Here is a 17,641-nt window from a genome sequence, read left to right as displayed (position 1 = left end):
TATTTACTCAGAATTGTATAAGAGAGAAGAACTACAGACCTATTAGCTTGCTCTCCCATACATACAAACTATTTATGAAGATAATAACAAAACGGCTTGTGAACAAACTGGATAGTTACCAACCTTGTGAACAGGCTGGGTTCCGCTCCAGATACGGAACAAATGATCATCTACAAGTTATAAAAACGCTAATAGAAAAGTGTACAGAGTATAACAAGCCTATCTTTCTTATATTCGTAGATTATGAAAAGGCGTTTGATACTATAGATCATCATAAAATGCTTCGAGCATTGGCTGACTGCCGCATTGACTACCGATATATCGCATTGATTAAAAGTATTTACGAAACTGGTACAGCTTGTGCCCGCCTTCATGAAGATACCAAGAAGTTTCGAATAGAACGTGGAATTAGACAGGGTGATACTATCTCCCCTAAATTGTTTACAGCTGTTCTTGAATATATGTTCAAGCAAATGGAACGAGAGAATAACATGGGAATTAATATAAATGGGGAAGATCTGAACCACCTAAGATTTGCCGATGACATCGTTTTAATATCTGATAGAGTTGATAAAGCTACAAAAATGCTGCACACGCTCTATAAATTGTCAAAAACAATTGGTCTTAAAATTAACACCTCAAAGACAAAATTTATAACCAGCCTTGTAGTCAGCGGTAAAATTCTGATTGAGAGTCATAGCATCGATCAAGTAATAGCTTACAAATATCTAGGGCATGATATTCGCTTAGGCCGAGATAATCAGACAACTGAAATACAAAGAAGGATAGGTCTCACATGGGCTGCCTTTGGTAGATTGAATAACATTTTCAAGTCTGTTATCCCAGTTTGTTTAAAAAGAAAGGTTTTTAACCAGTGCGTTTTAAACGGTTCTTACATATGGTGCAGAAACACTGACTCTGACAAAAAGAACAATAGATAAAATAAGAGTTACACAATAAGAGTTACACATAAAAAGGGTCAGGCTAGAGAATGTTATCTAGGACTACAGCACCACAATAGATCTGAAAAGGTCGCACTGGAATAGGCCGAAAGGCCACCTGTCTTAATCTAATCTAATCTAGTATGAAATGTGTGTCCATGCCTGTCCAGTCTCTTACATTTTTCAGCCAGGAGCATTTTCTTCTTCCTGGACCTCTTCTTTCTTCCACTTTCCCTTCCATTATCAGTAGTGGGAAGTTGTATTTTTCTCCTCTGTAAATATGTCCTAGATAACTCGTTTTTCTGGTTTTTATAATATTTAGGAGTTCTCTCTCAGTCCTCATTCTTTTCAGCACCTCGTTTTTGGTCACGTGCTCTGTCCAAGAGATCTTCAGCATCCTTCGAAAAACCCACATCTCAAAATCTTCTACACGTCTCATACTTGTAATTCCGAGAGTCCATGTTTCCACTACGTATAGCAATATGGAATAAATGAATGTTTTTACAAATTGGTATCGGATATCTAACGATAAGGTAGAGTTTATTAGGAATTTTTTCATTGTTTGAAAAGCGGCCCTAGCATACTCTATACGAGCACGTATTTCAACTTCGTAGTCAAGATCGTTTGTTATCCAGCAACCAAGAGACTGGAATTTTTGTACGGGTTCTATCTGTTTGTTGTAGATACGAATATTAATGTCAGCATTTGGTGCACATGTAACGGCCATTACTTTTGTTTTATTTGTGTTTATATTCAGCCCCAAGCTATCTCCCCCTCTGGTTATGGCATTCAAAAGTCGTTGCAAACCCTCAGTATTGTTCGCAATAATGACGGTGCCGTCTGCGTATCTTAAGTTGTTTACATATTCTCCGTTGATTTTTATTTCTTCTTCAATATTTTTGAGGGCATTTTGAAAGATCTTTTCGGAGTATATATTAAACAATAGTAGAGAAAGTACTCAGCTCTGGCAAACTCCTCTTTTGATTGACATTTCTGCTGTCATACGATTGTCTACTTTAATCGACGCCATTTGATCCCAATATAGGTTTATAATAAGAGCCATCGTGTTATGGTCTATACCATGTTGTGTTAGGGTTTCTATGAGTTCTGTGTGTTTTGCTCGATTAAACGCTTTTTCGTAGTCGATAACTCAGAGAAACATGTCTTTTCGTTGATCTCGGCATTTTTGTACTAATATCTGGAGCTAAATAATGCCTCCCTCGTACCAAGCCCCACACGAAATCCAAATTGATTGTCGGTCAGATTTATTTCGCATTCTTTGTATATACGTTGATGTACAATTTTGAGTGAAATTTTTAGAAAATGGCTTAACAGGCTAATTAATATAAACTGTGAGCATCTATTTGCTTTATTTTTCTTGGATATAGGTATAAATGTCGATCTAAATCACTCTTTTGGGAAGATTCCAGTGGTATATATTTTGTTAAATAGTAGTGTTAACGACTGAAGGTTTTCTTCATTGATAAGTTTTATCATCTCTACATATATCTCATCTAGACCTGAGGCCTTTCGTGGCTTTACCGTATTGATTGTTTTTGTAACTTCTGATGTTAATATATTAAGTATCGTGTCTTGTCCTATACTCATTTGTGGTTCTGTTCTCTCGTCATCAAACAGATCTTGGATGTATTTTTCCCAGATATCTTCTACATTTTCTGGACTAGATGCTATTTGGTTGTTATCATCTACTTAAGTTGTTGTAGTGAATTTTTTCTTCATATTTGTGACTTCCTTAATCTTTTTGTATGCATTAAAGTAGTCATGTTTGTTTCGTAATTCCCCCAGTTCCTCACATCTGCTGTTCATCCATTCTTCTTTGGCTTTCCTGATTTTGTTTCGGATGGATCTCTGGGTTTCTTTATATTTTACTTCATTATGGTTTTTGTAAGATTTTCTTACGTCCATCAGTTCTAGGATTTCTTCTGTCATCCATGTATTCTTTGTTTTTCTTGTGTTGTCTTGTAGTTGTTCTGTTTATATAGTTGTGATTGTTGTTTTGAAGGTGTGCCAAAAACTTTCTACTGATTCTTCTGCTACCGCGGGTGCTTCACTGAGTTTTTCTTTGAGTGTATCATTGAGTATTTTCTCTATCTCTGCCTGTACTGCTGGATCTTTAAGTTTTTCGAGGCTAGGTTTTGTCTTCTATTTGCGTTTGATTTTCTTCAGTTTAATTGAGATTTTACTGATAACAGGATTATGGTCGGAACCGATGTCCGTCCCGGGATATGTTTTAACTGCCCTGATTCCATTTCTATAGCGCTTGTCAATTAATATATGTCAATTAATATAATGAGACAATATGAAAAAATAAAAATTTTGGGAAAGAAATGAAAGGCAGAATTTACAAAACAGTCATCAGTCATTCAGCAGAGATGAAAACACTTGGAAAAATTGATGGCAAAACACTATAGGACAAAGCTAGAAGTGCAGATATACGATCATATAAGCTGAATGACAACAAATAGAGTAGTAAAGACGGCAAGGGACGGTTCCCCAATAGTAAAACGATTACTAGTAAGGCAATAGGTCTACAGTTGCAAGGATCAAATTTTTCACTTCCCTCATGAAGAGGAATAATAATACTGTCTTTGGGCACTCTGAAAAGAAACCTTTTTCAAAGAAATCATTAATTAGTGAGACCTAAACTTCCAACACATTTTTGGGAGATTTGAGAAAATTTTTATGGATAGTCCATCAGTAGGTACTACAGGAAGATTTGCTTGATATTGATTGTTTGGATCAGTTCAAATTTACCAACTGGTTTTATAAAGAATGAATTAGATACCTTTTATGGAATTGGGCAAATAGAAAATGGGATTTTATTGTGGCAAAATAGTTAATGTTATATTTTTATTTACATTAACGAAGTATTTATTTAGATTTTCAGGGTATGGAAAGAAAAATGTTTGAGCTGTATTTGCTTCATTTCATCGTTTACTATGGGCCAAGCTTTTAGTTTTACTTTTGTAAAACGAATGATCTGACCTATACATTGTATATGTCTAGTTATTATCATTTTTATTGAAAACTTTCTTCACAATTTATGGTATTATTCTATAATGAGACTAATGTACTATGAAACATTAAGAAATAAGGTATGCTAACTAATATTTACCTCTGACCTTATTTCACATTCCTCTTTTGGAAAAAACGTGACCACCAATTTATACTTCTTTCCATCTTCATCTTTCTTTTTGCAGCTTCTGACATCAGATTTCAAGAATTCATGTGTACATGATGATTTTAACTTACAATTGGCTCGATGAAAATTAACCACAATATCTACGCTCGTACTAAACTTTGTTTTGATAGGTATTACTGGAATGTATATCATTTTTGTTTTGCTGACAATCGTTGGTTGAGTAGTAGTTGCATATAACCTCACAAGATTAAAAGGACAGTTTCCAAAATAATCGCCAACATAAAATAGTAAGTTGCTTTCGAATATTCCGTGAGATTCAGTGTTAAACGAAAAGAAGAATGTTACTGATTGTTCTGGTTCTAATTGGACACTAATATATTTTTCCCTTACAGTGGAAGCACCTGTAATAGAAAATGGAAGAAAAAAATAAGTGGAAATAAGAATGAAAGGAAGTAGTACTTAATAGAAAGTATGTGGAAAGAACAAAGTCCAAGAAAACAAGAGAATACTGTATAAAAATGGGCAAGATATTGTATCTCAAATATATCTTCACAAGTACAAGTTTGTCAAAAAGCGAAACACTTATTAAAAGATAAAGCTGAAGCGTACAAAATAATTTACAACGAACTTAAACTACAGAAGTTGAAAAAATACAATAAGAAGCATACAGTCACCAAAGGAAAAATTTAAATCAAATTAAAAAATATATTAGAGACAGAAAGACTGAAACAATAGTGCTTGAAGGAAATGTCAAAAGGTAATGAAAATATTAAGTGAATTTTAGCTCAGTATCTGGATGGTAGGTTTACATAGTACATTTGTCAGGGAATCACCTTGTTGCACTCATGTTTCTATTGCAATACCATTTTTACTATCTTCTTCTGTTGTTATTTTAGCTCCGAATCCATCCATAGCCACTTTTGTTAAACTGATTAGTAATGCTTTGAAGCATAATTACCGCTATACAGGAAGTGATTAGGGTTAACTAACGAATTCGATAGAAGAAAAAAAATTTAAATTTATTACAGCTGTCACAAAACCAAACAAAAGTGCAGAGCCAGACGTTATGGACGTCTGGCTAAAGTCTGGACGTATACGTCTGGACGTATGGTTAAAGAGCCAGACGTTATGGAACCTAAACTAAACTAAACCAATAATCAATCCAATAAAGAACTGATGACCGTATAGAACATTAGTCATAATAAAAAATCTTCACAAAAACTGGATAGGAGGATATAGTGCTTATGATATTACTAAGTATAACGAAGAGAGAGCGTAATAGGTCTTAAGATCGTAATAGGTCTGAAAGTATTAAGAATAGGGTCATAGGAATACATATTTCTTCAACAAGAATGTACTAAAATGGTGTAAATCTCACAAAACGCAAGAATATAGAACAAAATAGATCATATCCTCATAAAATCTATTAACTATTATAGATCCTTTTTCAATCGCGTAGAGGATTGTATATACAGGGTGAGTCATGAGGAACTTTACATACTTCTACCATATGTAGAGTCCCTCAGGGAGCATATCATGTGGCCACTAAAAAATGTCAACTCCTCTTCTTTATTAATTAACAGGGTGATTTGTGTAATTGACCATTTATTTCATTTTACTGTAGTGTTTATACGGCTCATTTGATTTTTTTAATTTTTGCATGATACAGTGTATATTTTTTTATACACTACTATCAAGCATTCGACTGGTATTAGCTAAACTAAAAAATTCCAGGACTGGCTTTGGAAAAATTAATTTAGGGATTTGTATTAAATATTACACTCTGTATATATTTTTTTTTAAATGCAATAAGTGATTTTCAAACTACATAAATAGCCAATGAAAACGACATATGCGACAATGTTGTCGCACTTTTATTAAATTTTTAGTGAACGATCAAATCTTACCAAAAATAGAACAACCATAATGAAGTATCAAATTATAAGGTAATTAATTTAAACAAATGTTATAAATTTCAAACATTTTAATTGAAATGATAAACTAAGTCACTGCACAACAAAAAACAGTAACTACTAACAATAACGAGGAACAATTTAAAAAAAAATATGTACATAGTTATGATAAACCCATAAATTAGAACTGGAAAAGATACAATAATAGTAACAAAATAAAAATAATTCAAAATAGATTTTCGAAATGGAACTCTGCGGCCTGTACACATTTTTGTTGCCGAATTGTTAATTGATGTATTGAATTACGGATACTCTGGGGATCGTTTCTAATAGTATTACAACAATGTATAATTCTATCAATTAATTGTTGTCGGTTATTAATATTCACTGCGTAAACTAGTTGCTTCAATCGTCCCCAAATATGGTAATCAACGGGATTGAAATCAGGGGATCTTGAAGGCCACGAAATAGGACCTGCACGTCCTATCCACTTGTTGCCATAAACATTATTGAGATGTTGTCTCACTATCAGTAAAAAGTGTGGGGGTGCCCCATCATGCTGAAAATACATCCCTCGGATAGCAATGTTCGCGTTGGCAAGAAAATTCGGCAAAATATTTTGTAGAAAGTTTAAATAGACCTGCCCTGTTAAAGGACCATCAAAAAAGTGAGGACCTACTAATTGGTTATTTATGACACCAATCCACACGTTAACCGAAAACCTTAACTGAGAACGACGTTCTCGAATAGTATGAGGATTTTCTTCTGCCCACACATGTGAATTTCGTGAATTATTTATCCCGTCTCTGGTAAATTGGACTTCATCTGTAAATAGTGTCCTGTATAGCGTTGGTCGATTATTGTTAATCCATCTACAAAATTCCAACCTATCGATCTCATCTCCAGCATGTAGTCGCTGAACCATTTGAATGTGATATGGGTATAGATTATTTTTTTGTAAGACTCTACTTACTTTTGATTGAGTAACATTGAGTTCTCGACTTATTTGTCTAGTGCTTATTGTAGGGTTCATAGTAACGGCCATAATGTCATCTTCCTGCGCTTCATCTACATGTCGTTCTGTTGTTCCACTAGGAAAAGTGCCATTTTCTCGCAAATAATTAAAAACTGGCCCAAATGTTGGATGACTGGGAGTTCGACGATTAGGAAATCTCCTGCGATATTCTCTACTAGCAGCCCTACCATTCCCATTACAGAATCCATAAACAAATATTATGTCTGCATATTCTGTGGTCGAAAACTGATGTGGTATTTTGAACGAAAGTAACAAAAGCTCTACCAAAACTAACACAATGTACTTAACGTAGATATGACAGAAGAAATATGTATTCTTGTACACATAAATAACAATTGATAATGACAATAATGACAATGGGTATAAAATATCAAGAAACGTCAAACGGTCAACGCCAACCTTCATTTTAAGCTTTTTTAGATTTATTTTTATTTAGTACAGTTGATGCAATGTATTATTATTTGACATAAAATTTTAATCATTTACAATCAACAAAAACTAACACATACAAGAGGTTTGACTTTTTAATCAATTTAATTTATTATTTATCGAAAATAATGCCCCAATACGATCTATGAGTAAAAATTTAAAATTGATTCTATCTATTGATTCTATATTAAAACAATTGATTCTATCGTAGAGATAATACAAAGTGACAGTAAAGATGTTAATTTTCTACGTATTAGATTATGTTGTAGGAACTCATTTTAATTAAAATGTTTGAAATTTATAACATTTGTTTAAATTAATACCTTATAATTTGATACTTCATTATGGTTGTTCTATTTTTGGTAAGAATTGATCGTTCACTAAAAATTTAATAAAAGTGCGGCAACATTGTCGCATATGTCGTTTTCATTGGCTATTTATGTAGTTTGAAAATCACTTATTGCATTTTAAAAAAAATTTATACAGGGTGTAATATTTAATACGAATCCCTAAATTAATTTTTCCAAAGCCAGTCCTGGAATTTTTTAGTTTAGCTAATACCAGTCGAATGCTTGATAGTAGTGTACTGTATCGTGCAAAAATTAAAAAAATCAAATGAGCCGTATAAACACTACAGTAAAATGAAATAAATGGTCAATTACACAAATCACCCTGTTAATTAATAAAGAAGAGGAGTTGACATTTTTTAGTGGCCACATGATATGCTCCCTGAGGGACTCTACATATGGTAGAAGTATGTAAAGTTCCTCATGACTCACCCTGTATATCACGGGTTCAACATAGACTCGGACCACTTTTTAGTGGATACAAGAATAAAAGTAAGAACTGCAAACGCAAGAGAGAAAAAGCTTACCAGAAGCTATCGCTATTATATAAAACTTTTAGAATACCACCACACACAAGAAAGATATAAGCTTTTTTAATGATTAACACTACAGATAAAGGCTTAACACACAGTGAAGAATAAACCACACATGAATGAGGATAATGTTCTTAGAACAGTTGGTGGAAATGGGCAATGAGACGGAAGTTTGAAGGAAGATATTTCTGTAGAGGAGATAAACATTGTTATAAATAAAAACCAATGCAAAAAGGTAAGAAATATTAGTCAGCAGATATAGAATAGAGATAAAAGCAAAACAATGATGATTGCAAGTACCTGTAATATTTTCTACTTCAACTGAAAAGCAATCCTTCATATTTTCGGTCATAAGTTTTAATTCTCGACTAATGTTTGATATGTTGGTAACTTGAAATTTGTTATTCGGTGCATCACTTGTGAACGACAAAGAAAACGAAGAGAACTTGAACCACGGAGCGCCGGCTGCACAAGTTACCCTTAACCCAACCATCGTTTTTCGTGATTTCTCGAATCCTGTTCTTTTGTCGTCAAAATAGTTACTGTACTCAAAGCTCTTGGGATTGTTTAATAACGGTGGACCAACTAAATTGTTTAGAATCATAGGAACGTAGAACGTGTAAGCTGTTGGTTCTAGTGGTTCGAATTCCAGATACAAATTTACAGACGTGTGGGGTTCTATGTTAATAGAATCGACAGTTTTGTTTGCCGTGTCAACTATTCTGAAGTCGCGGTATAAATCAAAATCAAAATTTACGGATAGTTTTGACTGGCTGGTGTTTTCTAATCTGAAAACCTTTCTATGGCAAGCTCCTGTGGGAATTTTTTGGTATTGAATGGAACTTGGTTTGACAGCAATAGTAGGGTAACATACGTCGCCTTCTATATTTACTTGATAATTATACTCATCTTGCAAAGTGAAGTTACAGACACATTTGAATGATTGAACCGTCCTAAACAGAGCGAAATATACATTATAATATGATTAATTAACATATATATATATATATATATATATATATATATATATATATATATATATATATATATATATATATATATATATATATATTCAGATAGATTTTATACTGGTAAAAACCCGTTGGAGTAGCGCTGTTAAGGATGTTAAGACCTATCCAGGAAAAGATTGTAATAGCGACCATCAATTTTTATCAGCTGAATTCCGCATGAAGATATAACGATCCGTACAAAAAAGCAGCAATGCAAAAGCTATGTGACCTCAAACAATCATTAAATCCAGAAGAGTCCTCAAATAGCATATGGACAAAAACAAAATCCGTATTGCATAATGCTGCGAAAAACATTAAGAGTGATAGAGAAAAAAGAAGGAAACAATGGATAACAGACTCCACGTGGACTAAAATACAGAAGAGGAAGTGCTTAAAAGCCACAGGACTGAACAGTGAAAGTAATAAAGAGGCCTATAAAGCGCTGAATGGTCAAATAAAACGACTCTGCAAAAAGGACAAAAACACACATTTGAACAAAATCTGCATGGAAATAGAAGGGCATAAAACCAAAACTGAGACCAGAGACATGTTTAAAAAAATAAAGAAGATAACACGTTCCTTTACACCAAACTACCTTGCTATCAAAGACGATAACGGAACTCTACTCACTTCTAAAAAAGATATTTTACACAGATGCAAAGAATACTGTGGACGACTGATGATGGAGGAAAGCACAGACGCCCCATCACAACAAGAAGATGCCAGTTTTGTGACGGAACCTGACGTACTCAAAAGTGAAGTTGAAGCAGCAATTATGAGGCAAAAAAGTCAGAAAGCTGCCGGTCCAGATAACATACCTATTGAAATGATTTGGGCCCTAGATGACGTTGGAGTGGATATAATACATCAAATTTGTCAAAGAGTGTGGGAGACAGGTAAATGGCATGAGGACTGGACACAATCACTATATATTCCCATACATAAAAAGGGAGCGAAAGATTTATGTAGCAACTATCGCACAATTGCTCTAATTGCGCATTGCAGTAAGATACTCTTACACATAATTCTCGAGAGGATAAAGCCCTTTTTACTACCTAACATTGCGGAGGAACAAGCAGGTTTCGTCCCCGGACGTGGTACTAGAGAACAAATTTTAAACGTACGGCAGATTGTAGAAAAATCCAGAGAATTCAACATCACAACATATTTGTGCTTCATAGATTATAGTAAAGCTTTCGATTTGGTCAACTGGAGTAAAATGTGGCAGGTTTTGTCTGAAATGGGAGTCCCCAATCATCTGATACTGCTAATTAAAAGCCTGTACAATAACAATTATACCAGAGTTAGAATAAATGGGGAACTAACCGATAGTTTCAGGGTCACAAAGGGCGTGAGACAAGACTGCATACTAAGCCCAATTCTATTTAACATCTATGGTGAATGGATAATGCGGAAAGCTACTGAGGACTGGAACGGTGGCATCACCATTGGCGGGAAGAAGATTTGCAACTTGAGATATGCAGATGATACTACTATCCTCGCTAGTTCTGAAGCTGAATTGATTCACCTGCTACAACGGATAGAAGACGTAAGCTTAACGATGGGCCTTAAAATAAACAGAGATAAAACGAGAATCATGATAATTGACAAAGCTAACAACAATCAAAATCATCTGGTCATGATAAACAATATCGCTGTTGTAGATAAATTTGTGTATCTGGGCTCATTAATAACCAACAAAGGAGGCTGTACTGAAGAAATAAAGCGGTGGTCAGCAATCGCAAAAAGTGCTATAGCAAAATTAACAAAAATTTGGAAAAGCCATGAAATAACTACCGATACAAAAATGAGACTAGTAAGAAGTCTAGTTTTTCCAGTTTTTACTTATGCATCGGAATGCTGGACCCTTACTGAGAAAGACAAAAAGAACATAGATGTATTTGAGATGTACTGCTGGAGACGAATGCTGAGAATACTATGGGTGGCCCGAAGAACAAATGAATCCATACTGGACCAGCTAAACATAAAGAAAAGACTAAGAACACAAATATCAGAACAAATAATAAGCTATTTTGGACATGTGCTTCGAAGAAATGGTCTTAAAAAACTTACCATCCAGGGAAAAACGTGGAGGAACATTGGGAAATTTAGCTAATAGCTTCATGATATCACGATACCTGCATCAGGAACGACTAAGAAGAAGAAGAAGATATATATATATATATATATATATATATATATATATACATATATATATATATATATATATATATATATATATATATATATATATATATATATATATATATATATATCTTCTTGTTGTTATGTCATAATGCGCTTAGTAGCCTGTTAAAACGTTTCAGTTGCTGTTTTAATCAACTATTCTAAGCTTTCTCTCCTCAGCCAGCGACAAAATGAGCTCAGCATCTCCGACTCTCATCACACCAGTTTCATATTTTTCTAAACCAGAAATGTAACTTTCGTCCAGGATCTCTTCTATCCCGAATCCTTGCCGTGAGTGTAAGTTTTAAGAGGAAGTGCCTTGATTAACGGAAGACATGTTTAGTTCCGAATGGATAGTCGAAACGTTAAAATAAAATTATTTTCTATTGAAATTGTGCTTAATTGCCATCAAAGATACTAAATAACATTAAAATTCTACAAGAAAATAGCTTAAGAACCGTATAGATATGTTGTATAAAACTCCTTACCTGAAATGGGCAAATACTTGAAAAAATAAAGTACTTTTTCCGGGTATGACAGCTACACGTGGAGCCACAGTGAGTTCTTCCATTGGATGTGGTTCTTTAACATACATTACAACTTTATTAGCTGAATTATTTTTAAGTACCAACGTCTTTGATACTCTCATATTCAAGGGAATGTCTTTAAATTCCAATAGCTCGGTGTTAAATAAAATTGAAGGTCGGGGATTTTTGTAGACCAAATTCAACACTTGCTTAGCACCACTTTGTGAGTAGAGAATTATTTCAGTTTTAAACACTGCAGCTATACTTGGAGTAAACACTATTTTACAATAAAGGGATCTTCTTGAGTCCAAAGTACCACACGATGGCAGGATACTATAGCATTTGTCTTGGACGTTCCAAGAAAAGTCAATGGCACAATTGACTGGATTAAATAACTCTACAAAAGCGACATTATCCCTTGGGTTAATAGTTATATCTTTCAATTTGCACTTAACAGTTGTGGGAACAACTTCCGCGAAAACTGTAGCATTGAAAATGTGACAGTCGTTGACTATTATGTATACCGGGACATAGTATTTGCCTAAGCCTTGAGAAAAACAGTCGAAATATAGTTTTTCGGTTGAAAAAGGTGATATTTTTATTCTCTTTTTTCCTTTGACAATAACCGAATTGCTTAGAGCAACTATGCTAATCACTACAGGAAATTCGTTTTTGTTGACAATTGTAAAAAAGTCAGAGCAGCTTATATATGGTGCAATCTAAAAGAGAATTATTTAAAGTGAGATAAATTAAATTCTATTACATAATTGGTGTCAGAAAAAAAGGAAATGAAATCAAAATTGACGAAATAATTGTATATTTCCATCACTAGAGTAGGACGACCAAAAAAAAAGATAACTCGATGACATGGAGAAGAATCTAAAGGAGAAAGACATTCGATATTTTTGAAGAGCGAAGACCAAGACCGAAACGAGCGAAAGGAAATTGTCAAACTACGGACCTAGAAGGCCTGCGTAATAGCATTATATAAACGAAATATCAGTTACAAGTTTGTTTATATTAAAAAATGAAGCATTAAGGGTAAGTATATACCTAAGTATTATATTTGGAAAAAGACTACTACAAGCCATACACCGACTAGACTGTATCAATAACCTTAAAACAGTAATCAACATACATTTAAGGGATGTCATCACCAAAGCAGCATACTTCAACTTTTGTGTTTTACAATGTTGATGTAGGTTGAATTAAGTTTCACATTTTTGTAACAAAGTGTCTTCCCCCAAACAACTTTGTTGTACCAATGTTGGAGTTTGTTGCACATATTTGCGACTAGACGCATGTATCTACTGTTAAAAAATAAATGACCTGATGACGCCCCTCGTCTTTTGCTAAATTTGATACATGATGATGATGGTGATGGAATTCCCCCAAATGTGTGAGTATAATAGACGGAAAACACGTGGCATTATAGGCTCCTTGAAACAGTAGCAGTGGGTTTTTTAATTATATATAAAGGCTGCTTCAGCATTGTTTTCTTTGGCGTGATAGATGCGCAGTACAGATTTTTGTATTTTACTTTAGGCTTCCAAGGTCGTATATCAGATGGAGAAGTTTTTGACAACATAAACTTTAAAAAATTAATAATGCAATACAAATTTAATTTATCTGAAGAAAGTAGTCTAATGAGGCAAAAAAAACTAGTTCTGCGTGTATTTTTGGGTGACATTCCCGTTCTCACCAAACCTATTGAAACCCTACTCAAGAGCACAAGACAAAGAATCACCAAAAAGCATATTTAACTATAGTCTTAGCAGAGCAAGAAGAGTGTCAAAAAACCTCTTTGGGATCCTACCTGCCAAATTTAGAATAATCAGAAAACCGTTGCTTTTTGAACTAAAGGAACTAAAAGGTGTTGAAACTGTTGTTATGGCCTTTCTCCGCCGTTATGTATTTTCTCAGAAAAAATTGACTTCTAAGAATTCCTACAATCTTCCATATACATACGATCGGGAAGATACAGATACGGGACTACTTATACCTGGATCATGGAGAAGGAAAGGAGCAAACTCAAGCTTCCATTTCTTTAATAATATGGCCTGAAACTCATCGATAGCAGCAAAAGATATCAGGAATGAATTTACAAGCTTTTTTGTTTCTCCAGTAGGAATGGTTTCTTGGTAAAATAATTATTAATTTCTTTTCATTTATATTTTATGATTCTCAATTTTCTCCTTTCTGACAGGACCGAATTTTATTTTTATCCCGAAGAAACACAGGGCGTCCTAGGTAAACCATTTTGATATAAAAGAGGCACCTACTCCATATTTCTTCATAGCTTTGTATTTCTTTATCTATTTGTAGAACTGGGTTTGCAAAATTTTTATTTTTCGTTTTGCTTCGTCTATATTTACACAGTTTATACTGTTACAAAACTTGGATCAGACATCATATTAAGCTTCTCTGCATTTATATTTTTTGTTAGTTGCATTCCAAAGACATGGATGTTATTTATAATTGTCTAATATTGCAGGCTTCTACAGTCCATTAAAATTACCATAATATATATATATATATATATATATATATATATATATATATATATATATATATATATATATTATAATAACCAAATTCAGAAAATACAACAAACAGTTCGCACCTGTCAACAACTAGCGACTACGACTAACTACAAGCCGTCCACACTGATGTTAACATTTGTCGTTGTTGCACAATATTGCAAGATTTTTATTCTATCTTTACCGCCAAAAATGGAAACACAACAACATACAACAAAACATACTCCAACTGCGACATAAACATAGTGCAGCACTGTGTAATATACTACAACAACAGCCAACTTTTATGTTGTTGTTGCAGCAAGTTGTGGTATGTTGCTTTGGTGGAGACAAAACTTTAAGCTGATGTTGATTTATTTCTACTATAACATCCGATAGTTACGATTTTCCTCATAATACATAAAAGCCTTACATGAATACTCACTTTCCCGAGTTGAATGTAATGTGGATTTACTTCAATCCCCATCAGTTGCTCTGGAATTAAAGGTAAATATAATAGAGGTTTAGATTTTTCGGTAAAAATTAATGGGCAATGTTTAATTTTTTCTTTGGTCAATAACACTTTTTCAAGAGCGGTTGGATATATATCGTCCAATAGAGTTTCATTCGCTACTGCCTTTATCCTATTTTTTCTGATAAAGTTAATATATTTCTGTTTGTTCTCGTTTTTTAGTCGAGTTTCGGATTGCGTCAGCATATAATTGTCTACGGGGGCTTGAATTCGACGTATACTTGCAAAAATTGTTTGATAACTAAAAAGGTATTACAAAGGGTGTTAGTAGGTAAATCAGTGCGACAAACTTCAGGGGGTAATTCTTCATGAAAAATAATGGCAGTTAGCTATACAAACGTGATTCCGCAGATGCTTCGTTTTAAAATCGAAATGAAATTTTGTGGATTTTAATAGTTATTAATAATAATAGATACATATTAATTTTAATATTCTGCGTGTTAAGTACAACGAAAAGATCGCCAAGTACAGAGATCTGGAAATACAAATAAGAAGACAATGAAGAATGGAAAGTACCCAGACGATACCTATTATTCTTTCTACCACTGGAGTCATCCCGAAGAACCTCCTAGACAATATAAAAAAGCTGGGTCTAAATGAACATCTATATAAGATCATGCAGAAATCTATGTGCTACTTTCGATGTCCAGATGTGTGCAAAAAATAGTTTTAATACTTTCAAAAGCTGCGACATATAAGTACGTTAAAAGCCTTGTGTAGCCCATGAGGTAAATAGAATCGCAGAAGATTTAAGTCTAATAAGCCACAAACCACCAGGATGATTCTTTAAAAGATGGCGAGATATCTGGTAGTTAACCTCAGATAAGTACGAGTACAATACGATCAACAAGAAAACAATCTTGCTTCCTCTTCTTATTTTTTGTTTTTTATGTAGCATATCTTTAACGAGGCACTTAATTTAGAGGAAGAAGAAGAAAACTTGGAAGACGTAGGAGATAAGGTAAGAGGAACGGATGAGAGGGAAGAGGAACCACTAACGATTCTTGAAGTTCAAAATGCAGTTAAAATACTAGCCAGAAACCAATCACCCGGAATAGATAACCTCCCAGCTGAACTATATAAAGAAGGTGGTCACGATACCATAATGGTATTACAGCAGCTTATAAAAGAGATATGGACATAGAAAACTCTTCACAATGATTGGAATATTCTAGTACTTTGCACGACCAGTATAAAAAAACAGATATCTTTAAATGCTCTAACCACAGAGGAATAACCCTTCTGAATGCAGCGTATAAAATATACCATACGTTACCGTATGGTACCATGTGCAGAACTGATAGTAGGAAAATATAAGGCTGGTTTCAGATGTGGTAAATCGACAATTCATCAGATTGAGATGTCATTGATACTCATCACATATTTATAGACTATAAAGCAGCCTACGACACTGTGAATAAAAGAGAAATGTTCAAAGTAATCAAAGAGCTAGGAATATAAAATCAGTTGGTAAATTTACCAAAAAAACTCTTGAAAATGTTGAATGTAGAGTACGAATTCAGTCTGAACCTTTTAAAACGAATAACGGGCTGCGGCAGGAAGATATTTTCTCTTGTATACTGTACAATCTGGCTATGGAAAAAGTAACATGTGTATCACAAATTACAACCATTGGTTCAATATATAACAAATCATTGCAAATCCTTGCCTATGCTGATAATACCACTATTGTTGAAACGGAAAACGTTGTACGAGAAGCGTATGTAAATCATAAACCCTACGACCACCTGTTAGAGAAAATGACGTCATCGAAGCAGTGACCGAATTTGTAGACCTGGAAGCGCTCCTTAATACTGAAAATAATATTACCGTAGAGATAAACCGTAGAATTTGCAGGGCTAACAGATGCTATGTTGGGCTCAATCTCCTCCTTAAATCTGCAATCATATCGAGAAATACAAAAATAAAACTCTACAAAACAATAATACGCCCAGTCCTAACATATGAGAACTGGACTCTAACAAAAAGTAATGAAACATCTTCAGGATATTTTGAAAGAAAAGTACTAAGGCGAATCTATGGAACAGTGAATGACAATTGGGAGTGAAGAAGACGATATAACTTCGAACTTTAGAGAAGAAGAGGAAGACCCAGAAAAAGGTTCCTTGATAACATCGATAAAGACATGAGAAAAATGGAAATACGTTCTTGATGGAGAAAGGCAATGGATAGGGACAACTGGAGAAAAATATTTGAGGAAGCTAGGCCCACGCAAGGTTGTAAAGCCAAAATGATAATAACTGTCTGTTTTTAAATGTGCCTTCAATAAGTTATCGTTCCATCATTTTCGTGGTCTTCCTACTGATCGTCTTCGTATTAAGAATCCATCTCTTACCTACTCTATTGTACGTCTTGACTACTCTATTTGTTGTCATTCGCCTTATATGATCATTCCATTTTACTCTTTTATTTCTTATCCAGTCCTTGACGTTCTTCACCTTACATCTGTGTCGAATATCTGTACTTTCAATCTTTTAAATTTT

General features: G+C 33.9%; 1 protein-coding gene across 1 annotated transcript in view; it reads right to left on the bottom strand.

The window, feature by feature from the left end:
* Positions 1–17,641, bottom strand: part of LOC140432842 (cilia and flagella-associated protein 47-like) — a 76,761-nt gene that overhangs the window by 23,578 nt on the left and 35,542 nt on the right. The window contains exons 11-14 of the mRNA XM_072520976.1: positions 15,051–15,378; positions 12,048–12,805; positions 8,663–9,315; positions 4,078–4,505 (exon numbers count right to left, since the gene is read on the bottom strand). Coding sequence (XP_072377077.1) covers positions 4,078–4,505; positions 8,663–9,315; positions 12,048–12,805; positions 15,051–15,378 — 2,167 coding nt within the window. The remainder of the gene's footprint in view (positions 1–4,077; positions 4,506–8,662; positions 9,316–12,047; positions 12,806–15,050; positions 15,379–17,641) is intronic.

Source organism: Diabrotica undecimpunctata, chromosome 1, assembly GCF_040954645.1.
Source record: "Diabrotica undecimpunctata isolate CICGRU chromosome 1, icDiaUnde3, whole genome shotgun sequence".
Taxonomy (NCBI): domain Eukaryota; kingdom Metazoa; phylum Arthropoda; class Insecta; order Coleoptera; family Chrysomelidae; genus Diabrotica; species Diabrotica undecimpunctata.
This window is presented reverse-complemented; position numbering and strand designations above follow the sequence as displayed.